A 12,614-nucleotide genomic window follows, 5' to 3' on the forward strand; every position below is an offset into this window, starting at 1 on the left:
AATCAAGTCTAACTTGAACTGTAGCAGAATTATGGTTTCTCTCCAAATGGTTATCAGTGAGAAGAGAGCAACATGCCATCACTGAGTACAGGGAAACGTAATCACAGCAATTTCTGTGTCAAATTTTCTACTTTGACCCGTAAATCGTGTTCCTCTTTGGGAAAAAAAAATATGTAGATAAATAAGACTTTATTTTTAATTTTTTTTTTTTTTTTTTTTAAACAGCACAAGGAGATCCTCTACTGTGTATAAAGAGAACACACGGCAAATGAGACCTGCATGTGTTTGAAGAAAGCCAGGGTTTCCTCCTTGATGAAACCTGCGCCCAGTCTTCTGCGAGGGTAGGATGGACCATGTTCCAAAGACTTAAGTGTCAATGATTTGTGCTAGATGTTTGCCAACCCCACCCTTCTCATGCTTAGTAGGTCAGTACAGTAATTTCAAAACAGCCCTCAATTGTGGTAAGGGTGTAGGAAAAGTTCCTAGAGTTAACAGATAAAGCATTACACAGTCCTGATAAATTCAGGAATTCTGTTAGAATTTGTGTCTTAGGAAATTATGTAGGTGCTTTCACAGAATCCACTAGTCATTAACGTTCATTGAACAGTTACTATTTACCAGATACTCAACGCATATTAACTCATTTAATCTTCACGATTAGACTAATTCATACCATGGGAAACGGAGGCGCAGAGCATGGATGTAGTTGCTCAAAGGTCACCCAGGTTACATGAAGCAGCAAAGCCAGCAATCAGATCCAAGCAGTCTGTCTCTAGAACCTACTCTCAACTGCTACATTAGCCCATCTCTCTAGAGCTATGCTTTAGAGTACTTGGAGTAACTATTTTCCCGTTCAGATGGAAGTCAAAAAATCATTCTTGCACAGACGTTGCTGGCACTTTAGCTTCGGTTCCTCCCCTGGCTCACGCAGCACTCATCTTCTGCATGATTTTCACCAGCCACTGCCAACCTGCACTGCTCTCAAGACGACGGACCCTTCTGCCAGGCAAAGGGGTAAGCAACCGATTCTACTGCTCAGCCCAGGGACAATACTAACATTGCAAGTGCTCACAGCCTGGACATGTGGGTGGAGATGTCAAAGTCCCTTCGTTCAGTTTTTCTCACCTGTTAGATTGTCCCAAATCTCGAGACCAACCCAGTCGCGGCCCTGCAGTTGCCCTTGTCCCTCCTCTTTTAAATTCAGGCTCAGACATGTCGTCTGGGTTGAATGTAGTTGACTGACTTCTCCTAAGTCTGAACAGAAGAAACAACATCACATCGCCTTGTAGAGAACTGAGGAGACCTTAGGACTTTAAAGTTAATGAGAACACTGCTTATGTATGGTCAGAAGAGATGTCTGGATTTACACTTTAACTGAGACCCAGTGAGGCAGTGAATCCCAGGATCACAATCTTCCTTCCATAAAAGGAACAGCAAAGCCTTACAACTGCATATTGTTTACAGCAATCTTCCATTTACTCCTACATTTGAGCAACACACAACACAAAGCCCCCTCCAGTTGTCTGCATGTTACTTACTTTCCAAAGAGTTTCATGATACCTCTGGATTTCTTTTTGGAATCCGGCGATGGTGGAGATATCTGGAAGGGACTGCCTCCCTGCGAATCTTTCGGCTGGGAAGATACACCAGCCAGATCCAGGTGCTCAGTTGTCTCCTTCTCTGTTTCAGCTATTCCAAGAACAGAATACATACTTGGTGAGTTTTAAAATATGGAATGAACATGACTAGATGCTACCCTTCTTGACTTTAGCAACTGTTAACAAATTCTTCTTCTGTTGGTCTGTAAAGCAGTAACTTACAAAGAGCACCCTACAAATATTAAAGACGGAACACAAACGTATGTTCTGCTCTACAGTCTGCTGTGTATCAGTGAACGATGTGTATAATATCGTGTATGATATCGTGCCTAAATTCATTAACTCACAAATTACCACCTCTTTGAAGTTCAAAGGTGGGATAGGATTGCCACATTCTTTCTTTAAGTGATCTGAGTACATAATGAAACTAATCTCAATTTTTCTGTAGCATTTGGTACTGCTGACATTCTTCCCACATTCTTCAAAATCATGATCCCCTTCATCTTGTTAGGACAATCTCCCAGATCTGTCATCTGATCGTTTCTTCTCTGCTATAGGACCTGTTTTCTTTTCTTCTTCCACTCCGAGATTATGTTCTAGGCTCCTGCCAGCAGGATCTCTGAACAAGCTCACCCACTCCGTGCCCGGCATTAAATGATGGCTTCCCTCATTCATAAGCAGCTGGTATCACAATCTCTGGGCCTAATCTCTCTCCCCAGACTCAGGATCTGAATGTTTATGGATATTCCCAATTTGCTGTGCCAGGAACATCTTAGACTCAACAAATCCATCCAATTTTCAGAAGAATTCTCTTAGATTTTCTTATTTAATATTGCCTCGACACTAATATTCTTCCTGTTACTCCTGTTTACATTCTTTGGCATTTTCTTTTCACTCCCTCCTCTCCTCTGGCATTTACATCAGATCCTAGTCACCAAGCGCTGGCAGTATTTTTTCAAGAGAGTTATTCCTATTTATAACTTGCTATGTCCTGCTGAGAAAAGAATGTACTGGATATGCATAAATTTTTCTTTTGATGTAAAATCAGTGTCTGTTGATTCTGCCTTGAAAGAGTAACATCCAAATTTGCTACGCCCAGATCTCCCAGCATTCTCTATTTCTTAATTCTTTTACCTGTCGCTTAAGGCATGATCCCCCACTAACAAACACAAGCGGTACTGTTTCCTCAGTCTGAGACTACACTTTTTCGGGAAAGAAAAAGTTGTACAAAAATCACAGAAATGGTGTTTCAGCAAGATATAAAAGTTGCAGAAGTTGACTTTTCTACAAAGCACAGCTGTGATTATAGGTTATAATAAGCAGCACTGGGCTCTTAGCATTAACAATGTATTTCTTCTAAGAAAGATGCAAAAACATTTGAAAATGTTGTCTGGATTTTATTTATCCCATGTGTATTCTAGAAAGGTAAGACCGCAAAGGGAGAGAAGTCATAGAAATGTAAGACCGCAAAGGGAGAGAAGTCACCTGTGCTGACCCACATGAACTGGTGTACGGGTATCTACATAAGATAGCAAAACCCACAGGGAAAATCCAAAGGAACCTTTCCATCCAAACCCCAAAGCCATCATGGGTATGGGTGTACCAGAAAATGTTGCCTAACTCACCCTCATTCTAAAAGCATCTTGTTCTCATTTTTTGTTTTGAGGATGTTTCCTCCCTCCCGTGCCCCACACTTTAAAAAAGGAAAACGGAGTTTCCCCTCTCCTAAAATCACTTTGGGGGAGGATCCTTGGATATCCCAGAAAGCTTCCTCCGGTATCATTAAACGCCACCTCCATCTTCAAAGCAATAAATGTCGGAAGAACGTTCCCTTAAGAAAAGTCAGTCTAAAGCAATCATTTGCAATGTCTTCAACAGACTTCTGGATTTGGCTGAAAACATTGCTCTCTGGGGATAATGGAGACATGAAGAAGGAACTGCCAGGACCTGGGAGTTAGTGTGAGACAGGATGCACTGGAAGGGTGAGAAAGCTGGAAGGTACGAGGCAGGAGAGTCCTGCCCTGGACTCTGAGGGTGCCGTGCGCTTCTGGGTCCTCCCAGAGCTCCTTGCAAGGCGTCATTAGCAGGGGTTAAAACAGCATGTAGGCTGGGAAGCGAAGGCTCTCCAGAGAGTCCACTTTAGCAGCAGGCGGAAGGAACTCTCTGGAGCCGAGGACAACATTTTCTGATCGCTGCCAGCTTGCTTTCTAGAGATCGCAGATGCCAAGAGCAAGGATTAGCTCAGCCTGGAGGACAGCACTGGCGAAGGCTGGCATGCAGGGGTACGATACCTAGGGTGGGTGCACTGGCACTTCGTTTACGATCTTCAGATATCCCAACAACGCACACAATCACACGCAGCCCAATGGAGAGAACACAGGAGAATGACAAAATGAAACACAGCTCAAAGTCCTACTCACAAAATACACACAGGGGAAGGAAAGGCAAGCACCGCGCTGTGCTTCCAACATCGCAGGCTCCATTAGCAGGAACAATATGGGGTTAATTGGTCCACTTTCGAAACAGATGAGAAGTTGTTTACAATGAAGTCAGAGAGTGTCAAGGGTTTTGGTCTTTCCTCTACATTTATGCTCCAACAAGGAGAGCAGGGTGACAGCCTACACAGAGCTACCTTTACCGCCGAATTCAACCCATGGGGGCAGTTTCTTGCAAACTTTTCCCCCAGCTCATTCACCTTCATTTCTGAGAAAGAAAAATGCACAGATCGATGAACCAGGGAAGGGAGGAGATTGACCTTGTCCGCATTCTGAGTGAATTCAAGCAAAGGCACGCTGGCCATACGTACCCAAGTTTGGTGCGCTTGCTGTCCTCTTGTTACTTTTTATTTTAAAAAAGCCACGCCCAAAGGACGATCTGGCTTTCCGAGTGCCAAAGGGGTTGTCGTCCACAGATGCGTCATGCCCCGGAGCTTTCGGAGGGAGGCTCCCAAATGGGCTGCTTTGTACCGGAGCTTTATCCTAAAAGACAAGTAATAATAAATGGAACACGGCACGGCTGTGCACAATTACGAGTACATGCCAGGCACAACACCCGATCTGTTATACATGTGATTTTATTTAAAAGACTCACGGAACTGACAAGTTGATTATGAATACCAAGCACCGTATTACAAGTTTAAAGAAAGTCAGTTCTGAAAGCTATTTAGGAAGCAAGAGCAACAACAAAAACATGTTTGTCACTGACCTATAACCTGCATGCTTCGGATGTGAAATACTTAGGATATAGAAATTCTCAAGCTTTATTTTAATTTTATTTGCCTCATTCCCCCAAAGACATGGAAATACGGTACTGCATAACCAGAATACCAGCAGACTTCTTATTTTTCAAACGGTTATGACACAGACTGGGCTACAATGCAGTTCGCAGTCTTTGTGCCGTAACTGCATCAGAAGCCCAGTGTAATATAATCACTGTGCAAAGTAGGCATTATCCCCAAGCTTCTCCACCAGCAGCAGAAAGAGATTCCACTCCGGGGCGCCTGGGTGGCTCAGTGTGTTAAAGCCCCTGCCTTTGGTCCCAGGGTCCTGGGATCGAGCCCCATGTGCTCTCTGCTCAGCGGGGAGCCTGTTTCCCCTCCTCTCTCTCTGCCTGCCTCTCTGCCTACTTGTGATCTCTCTCTGTCAAATAAATAAATAAAATCTTAAAAAAAAAAAAGGCTAAGAAGTTTTGGGGGGCGCCTGGGTGGCTCAGTGGGTTAAGCCGCTGCCTTCGGCTCAGGTCATGATCCCAGGGTCCTGGGATCGAGCCCCGCATCAGGCTCTCTGCTCAGCAGGGAGCCTGCTTTCCTCTCTCCCTCTCTCTCTGCCTACTTGTGATCTCTCTCTCTCTATCAAATAAATAAATAAAATCTTTAAAAAAAAAAAAAAAGAAAGAGATTCCACTCCAGTTATTTTAAAGGATCTATTTTAAAGATTTTATTTATTTATTTGACAGAGAGAGATACAAGTAGGCAGAGAGGCAGGCAGAGAGAGTGAGAGGGAAGCAGGCTCCCTGCCGAGCAGAGAGCCCGACGCGGGACTCGATCCCAGGACCCTGAGATCATGACCTGAGCCGAAGGCAGCAGCCCAAACCACTGAGCCACCCAGGCGCCCCCCACTCCAGTTATTTTAAATATTCTTCTCAAGAAATTAATAGTCAAATGAAGACACAACCAGTGACCGTTAAACATTTTGTTTTTGAAAGGGTGTTCTGAGACATATTCATTATCTTGCCTGCAAGTTACCCGACACGGATCACCAATTTTCAAACACTATGAAATGCTCAGATACACTTAACACCAAAACTAAACTTGTTACAATTAAATTTTTCTTCATCGATTCAGAAGACTCTTTGGCTGTCTCTAACATGTCAAGGTCTTTATCGCGAACCTTAACTGTAATTAAGTTATACTTCTAAGTACTGTTGATTTTTTAGCTTTCTCGTTATTTGCATTTGCAGTTACAGTAACATGATCTATTATATTATTTTAGCAGGATCCAAAGATGCTTTGATTCGCATGCTCTCATTCCTCTAACATCTCCTGCCCTCTGTTTCTGTTTTTGCAGAGGCGGAGAAAGGGGAGAGGGGACACAAGCTTTGAAGGTGGTTATTTTATCCTCCGAATTTATTGCTCATCGTTAACTACAAGTTTATAGATGCCACAGTTTAGTGCAACTATTACCTATGTCTCACCACAGATGTCAAAATCACTTCATCATTTATTGAATTGGCAAGACAAAAAAGGACAAAGGACGTCTGTAATTACAGCTGTGTGCACAGTCTGTGCCTTATCAGGGACACCTACATTACAACTCAAGGCATTCAGAGCCAACAGTCAAGGGAGTGCATCTGGAAGTGGCCTGTCTACCAGAATGCAGCCTTTACAGAGTTAATGATTGAAAATCAGAGGAAAGAAGAACCAGAGCCCTAAAGATGAGGTCTTTAAAAAAGAAAAAAAAAAGACGACAAAACAGAACACCAAAATGTTTGCTGTATACACAGTGGTTATATTAAATCAACAGCTGTTCTCAGACGGGTGACCTCAGGACTTTTTGTGAGGTCTTGGGAAGCCCAAATATGATTATTAAGAACATCAATAGCCTGATTGAGAGTTTGGGGGTTTTTGTTTTTTTGTCCCCCCCCAACAGTTTATTGAGGTGAAACATAAAACATAACTGTCCTAAACTGAACAATCCGGGGACACTGAGTGCACTCACAGTGTCGTGCAACTGCCACCTCCACCTCGCTCCCAAACACCCCCATCATTCTGAATAAAACCCCTCATCCAGGAAGCAATTTCTCTCCGTTCCTCCCCCTCCATCTCTGGCAACCGCCAAGCTGTGTTCCGTCTCTATGGATTTATCTATTCTGCATACTTCACATAAATGGAATCGTGTACTATCTGATCTTTCGTGTCTGGCTTCTTTCATATAACATGTTTTGGAGGTTCTGAGTTTGGGTTTTTTGGAGACATTTAAGCAATCCCATGTATCAGACATCACAAACATTTTTCCATTGTAATCTGGACATAAAAATTACCTCTGGAGGCTTCTGAACAGACTCCTTTTCCTGTTCAAAACAACAATATTTTAGATTGTTACAGGAATGGCTTCATGTATTCACAATCTGTTACATACAATTCTAGAAATTAAAATACACTTACATCTACTTCTAAGTTACACAATCTCAGTTCCATTTATTTCCAATAATGGCTAATTAAAGTCTTCAGTTTTGATTGTGTATACTAGTTTCAACCGTTTATATTCATCCTTCTTAATATTTACCATTAACTGTGGTATCTAATAAATCTGCATTAGAGAAACCTCAAGCTCTTCTTGAGAGTTTTATTTGCAAAGTGGGAAAATGTGAGGATCCCTAAATATTTGCGTCTCAGGGTAACAGACAGAGAAACAACACAGAACCAACCCCGTCTGATGACTCTTTCTTCAGATTGCCCAGGCTGCTGGACTTTTGCAGACTTGAAGTTCTAAAAATAACAATAATAGTAATTAGGATTAATAATAAGTGGCTCTGGTGCCACTGTTTCTTAGGAGAGTATCTTGGAAAGAAACTAAAACTGTGTGTGGGTTGAATCCTGGTCATAAAAGAAAATTCGGATTCAGGCAGTCACTTATGTGCTTAACTAAATTATAACATTGAGTTCTTTTAAAAGCAGAGGTGGTTAACTGTCCTGCCAATAACTCTAAATGTCCCACACATGTTAGAATAGCTGGAAAAACACTTAGGACTCTCCTTGTGATGTCAACATTTGAAAATAAACCAGCATTTTTCCATGGACCAGTGGAGTATCCTTTTACGTATACATTTAGACCAGGAACATTTTTTTAATTTTTATTTAAATTTTAGTTACTATACCAGGGAACTTCTAAAATACTCACATACTTTTAACATATAATCCTTGTAATTAAAATAAAGGACAGAAGTGTTACTTTTCAATTCACAAAGGAATCCATTTTCTGAATCTGGCCAAGTACTTCATTTTATAGTTCTGATCGAGACATACAAGAAAAATCCCTCTGGCTGCCCATAATAATTCGTTTGCTCTCCTTGCAAAGGTGAAGTGACACTGTAAACATCCAGAGATTTTTTTCCCTTTCACATAACCAGCATTCAAGTGTACAGGGCTGGTCTTTTCAAAAAAGGAAGGCAGGAATAGGTGACCAGTTTAGAGAGAGAAAAAAGCTCTAAGAAGCAGAATAACATACATACACAAACTTTTAAAAGGCAATTCTCATGTACTCGTGTGTACCTAAGTTACTAGACATGTCCAGTACCAAATAAAGTAAAAGGTAATGGTGAGAAAAGAGAAGATCTCATCTTTGAATACTGCTCTGGAAATAGATTTTCCTAATTCAGACTTGAACTTGGATAAACATAGATAATGGACCAGTTTACTACATGGAGAATGCAAAAAACTACTGCAGCCTTTCCAGCCATTACATCATTCTCTGTGACTCTTTTCTGCTAGGGTCAAAATGCAAGCCAGTGCAAACCTAAAATTCAAAGCACTGCACTTCCCATGAAAACTGATGAAGGAAGGCTAAAGCCATGCAAACACTTGGCACGAGATAATGGATAATGGTCAGTGAGCAAGTATCTCTTTGTTAACTCACAACCCCCCCTTCCCCCTACATCCAACCACCACACCTGCATTAATGTATTCAGGCCTCAGTCATCTGCTTCTCACAGTGGTCACTGTGAGTATGAGAGAAGCTTCTTCTCTCCAAGGTATCAGTGACATTTTCCACATTCAAGAACATGACTTACGAAAGACTATCGCACGGCTGGGTTTCAACAGAAGCACCAAGGATTATTTTTCCATCACTAAAAGAAGAAAGAAAAGAAAAGGGAAAAAAAATGGAATGTGTGTGCTTCACACGTAAAAGACCATATATATTCTAAGTAAGCAGAACTGTCAAAAAAAAACAAAAAATTGTGCTAGGAAAGCTATTTCTCTTTTAAAATAGCCTTGTTTTTTGTTTGTTTGTTTTAAACAAGGCTCCATGCCCAGCATGGGGCTTGAACCCACAACCCTGAGATCAAGACCTGAGCTGAGATCAAGAGTCAGCTGCTGAACTTACTGAGGACTCCCAGCTGCCCCTCTCTTTTAAAACATTCTACTATATTTTCTTTTGTTAAAAAAAAATATTTTATTTATTTATCTGACAGAGAGATCACAAGTAGGCAGAGAAGCAGACAGAGAGAGAGGAGGAAGCAGGCTCCCTGATGAGCAGAGAGCCCGATGTGGGGCTCGATCCCAGGACCCTGGGATCATGACCTGAGCCAAAGGCAGAGCTTTAACCCACTGAGCCACCCAGGCGCCCCTAAAATATTCTATTATATTTTCTTTTATTCGGTCTCATTATAAGGTTAAGTAATTGAGAGCATGCTCCCTCAAAATTCTACTTGTTAATGGAGAAACTACTGTATCCCTGTCCCAAAACCTTCTTCCGAACAGCCTGGGCCACATGACCATTGCCATGGGGCTTGGGACCCACTGGCAGCCCCTCATGACTTAGGACATAGAACTTGAGTCCCCTCAAGTCTCTAACCTGAACACTACACCTCCCTGGACTCCTGTCCTAGGACTTCTTGCTTCACACCCTTTATTTCAATAATCCAGAACTGGCTGTAGTGATTGATTCACACTGGTCCCCTGGCACATGCCTTACAGTTTCTTGCCTCTCACAGTAAAACCTGTGTCTGTAAATAAATTGCAATGCACTCTTGTGTTTGCTTGATCTACTCTGCTGAACATTTATATTGCAATGTTGGGTCATAAATGACATACCTTTCTTCGAATGAAGTCTCTGGTTGAGGAGGCAATTTTGCTCTTTCAGCCGTTTCCAAGCCCTTAGATGTTGGCAGTAATGAAGGGATTGAAACTTGCAAGATGCTGGTATGGAACTGTAATGTAATTAGAGAAAGTAAAAAATCCGCTAAAAGTCACAGAGAAAAAAAAATAATTGAGACAATTACATGGTCCATCAAAAAAATTTCATACACCTATGTTTAAAAACACTATTCTTCTTTTTATAAAATGGTTTCCAGATATAAACATCAATGACTGTTAAAATCAGAGAAAACATTCTGGAGGAAGGTCATTTTTGAACTTGGTTCTGAATAAAACATAATAAATACTATCAAGTAAGTCAATAGTTGATCCTGACAACTTTAAGCCCTAGTAAAAATCTTGGTTCTAACCTTATGTAAGTTACTTAACTGGGCACCAGTTTTCTCCTTTGTAACATGAGAATGGCAATGCCTACCTTACCAGGTTGTCATGATTTGAGACGAGATTTGGGTAAAGTGCTTTGTAAACACACGTTTTCACTTTATTTTCTACCAGTAGTCTAACATAGAATGTTGTTCAAACCAGTTCTTTTTTTTTTAAAGATTTTATTTATTTATTAGACAGCGAGAAACATGGCAGGAGGGAACACAAGGAGGAGGCGTGGGAGAAGGAGAGGCAGGTTTCCCACTTCCCCAAGCAGGGAGCCTGATGAGGGGCTCCATCCCAGAACCCTGGGATCAGGACCTGAGCAGAAGGCACTTAACGACTGAGCCACCTAGGCATGCCCAAACCAATTCTTTGTGGATACCACTTAAAACACTTGGCTTAATAATATTACAGCAGGGGCGCCTGGGTGGCTCAGTGGGTTAAAGCCTCTGCCTTCGGCTCAGGTCATGAGCCTTTCTCTCTGCCTGCCTCTCTGCTTACTTGTGATATCTGTCAAATAAATAAATAAAATCTTTAAAAATAATAATAATAATAATATTACAGCAGCACCAACAAAAATGCCTAATACACCTTCCTAAACAAATGCTTTGTGTATCCTAAGGATGGAATCTATGGAAGAAATTTTATACTCTGGGGTTAAATAATTTCCGATGACTGTAGAGCAGTATGGTGTAAGAACCCATCATAAACTAATACATGAAACACTTAAAAAATATTGTGATAAAAAAGTAAAATTTTCCTCAGTGAATTCACTTTGCCAGTCAGCCAACGAATTAGTGACTACACTCCCTTCTGAAGTCAGCCAGTAAGGTAAGCCAGACTTACAACCTGGAACACACTTCAAGATGCCAACTCTCTCTAGCCTCTGAGAGTCCCTCAATCCCTGAGCTCCAAGCAACCCCCCATGTCCCACATATGATCAAAGAGACTGTCCCTGACCAACAAAGTTCACTGTGATAACTAAATAAGCAATACGTTTAGCTCTGTGGTTTTTGGTTCCAGTTACTGAGTGGTGGTCTCATTCCTTGACACTAAGAGGTTATAACATGTGAAGTCTGTTAAAATAATCTGATTGGGCCCAAAATGGAGTGGCTCGTGTTAAGCTCCATGTCAGTAAACCCAAACTTAGCTAAGTTTCCTTGCTCAGTGCTCCCAGAAAAGGCAGACCTAGGTCAACCAATCAGCACTTGCCTGCCCTTTGTTAGTTACCTGACCCAACCCGCCCCGAGACTTCCCTTTGCTGCACATAAGGAAAGTAACCCTACTTAACCAACCAGCAAATGACTAGCATGATCCTCTGCTCCTGCTTCCTTCTGCCTAAAAAAGCCCTTCACTTTGTACAGATCCGTAGAGTTCCTTTCCACCTGCTAAAATGGACGTTGCCTCATTCATAAATTGCTGAATAAAGCCAGTAAGATGTTGCAAATTTACTCAGTTGAAGTTTGTTCTTTAACAACAAGTCCGATCTTGTTGCTTCACTTTTTTTTTTTTGGAATCTTTATGATTAGTTCTGGGCAACTTACTGAGCCATCATCCCTGTGTTTAAAATTTTCTCAGCTGAATTTTTTTTTGAAAGATTTTATTATTTATTTGACAGAGAGACATCACAAGTAGTCAGAGAGAGAGAGAGAGAGTAGGAGGCAGGCTCCCTGCTGAGCAGAGAGCCCGATGCGGGACTCGATTCCAGGACCCCGAGATCATAACCTGAGCCGAAGGCAGAGGCTTAACCTACTGAGCCACCCAGGCGCCCCTGAATTTTGTTCTTTAACAAGTCCTATTGCTGTAAAATAGGAGATTACTTCACTTTTTTTTTTTTTAAATTTCAATCTTTATGATTAGTTCTAGGCAAATTACTGAGCCATCATTCCTTGTGTTGTCAAGTTCACAGTAGCTCCCCGGGTTCCTAATCAATGGGAAGGAAATGGCTCCACTAACAAACTGATCCATTTCCTTGATTTTGTTTTGAACTTAGGGCTTTAAATCCCAACTCCAATCTCCCTCCTAGCTCTTCATTAACAATGTAGCTGAATACATTCAGTCCTCATCAAATCATTCTGGTTCCAAACGAAAAGTCTCATTAAAGTACAATTCACATCGGAAAGACTTTTTTAAAGAGACTATCTGGGCAAATCTCACATGTAACATGTGCCATTCTGTAAACAGGCAGCAAGCACACTCATTGACTGTCAGATGTTATTTTTCCCTTCAGTAGAAATATATTTAGCAATTAGGGGATTTTCCCCCTCTAAAATATT

The 12,614-nt window shown here is 41.5% G+C and overlaps 1 protein-coding gene across 6 annotated transcripts in view; it reads right to left on the reverse strand.

Moving 5' to 3' along the window:
- PPFIBP1 (PPFIA binding protein 1) overlaps nucleotides 1-12,614 on the reverse strand; it is a 178,911-nt gene that overhangs the window by 9,494 nt on the left and 156,803 nt on the right. For 3 of the 6 annotated variants that reach the window (XM_046012035.1, XM_046012038.1, XM_046012037.1), the window contains 8 exons: nucleotides 9,910-10,025; nucleotides 8,886-8,942; nucleotides 7,524-7,584; nucleotides 7,137-7,166; nucleotides 4,405-4,576; nucleotides 3,890-3,922; nucleotides 1,539-1,689; nucleotides 1,126-1,254 (listed from right to left, as the gene is read on the reverse strand). In XM_046012035.1, the coding sequence (XP_045867991.1) occupies nucleotides 1,126-1,254; nucleotides 1,539-1,689; nucleotides 3,890-3,922; nucleotides 4,405-4,576; nucleotides 7,137-7,166; nucleotides 7,524-7,584; nucleotides 8,886-8,942; nucleotides 9,910-10,025 (749 nt within the window). The remainder of the gene's footprint in view (nucleotides 1-1,125; nucleotides 1,255-1,538; nucleotides 1,690-3,889; nucleotides 3,923-4,404; nucleotides 4,577-7,136; nucleotides 7,167-7,523; nucleotides 7,585-8,885; nucleotides 8,943-9,909; nucleotides 10,026-12,614) is intronic. The other 3 variants (XM_046012039.1, XM_046012036.1, XM_046012040.1) reach the window with 1 other exon arrangement.

The sequence above is a fragment of the Meles meles genome, chromosome 7 (genome assembly GCF_922984935.1).
Source record: "Meles meles chromosome 7, mMelMel3.1 paternal haplotype, whole genome shotgun sequence".
Taxonomy (NCBI): domain Eukaryota; kingdom Metazoa; phylum Chordata; class Mammalia; order Carnivora; family Mustelidae; genus Meles; species Meles meles.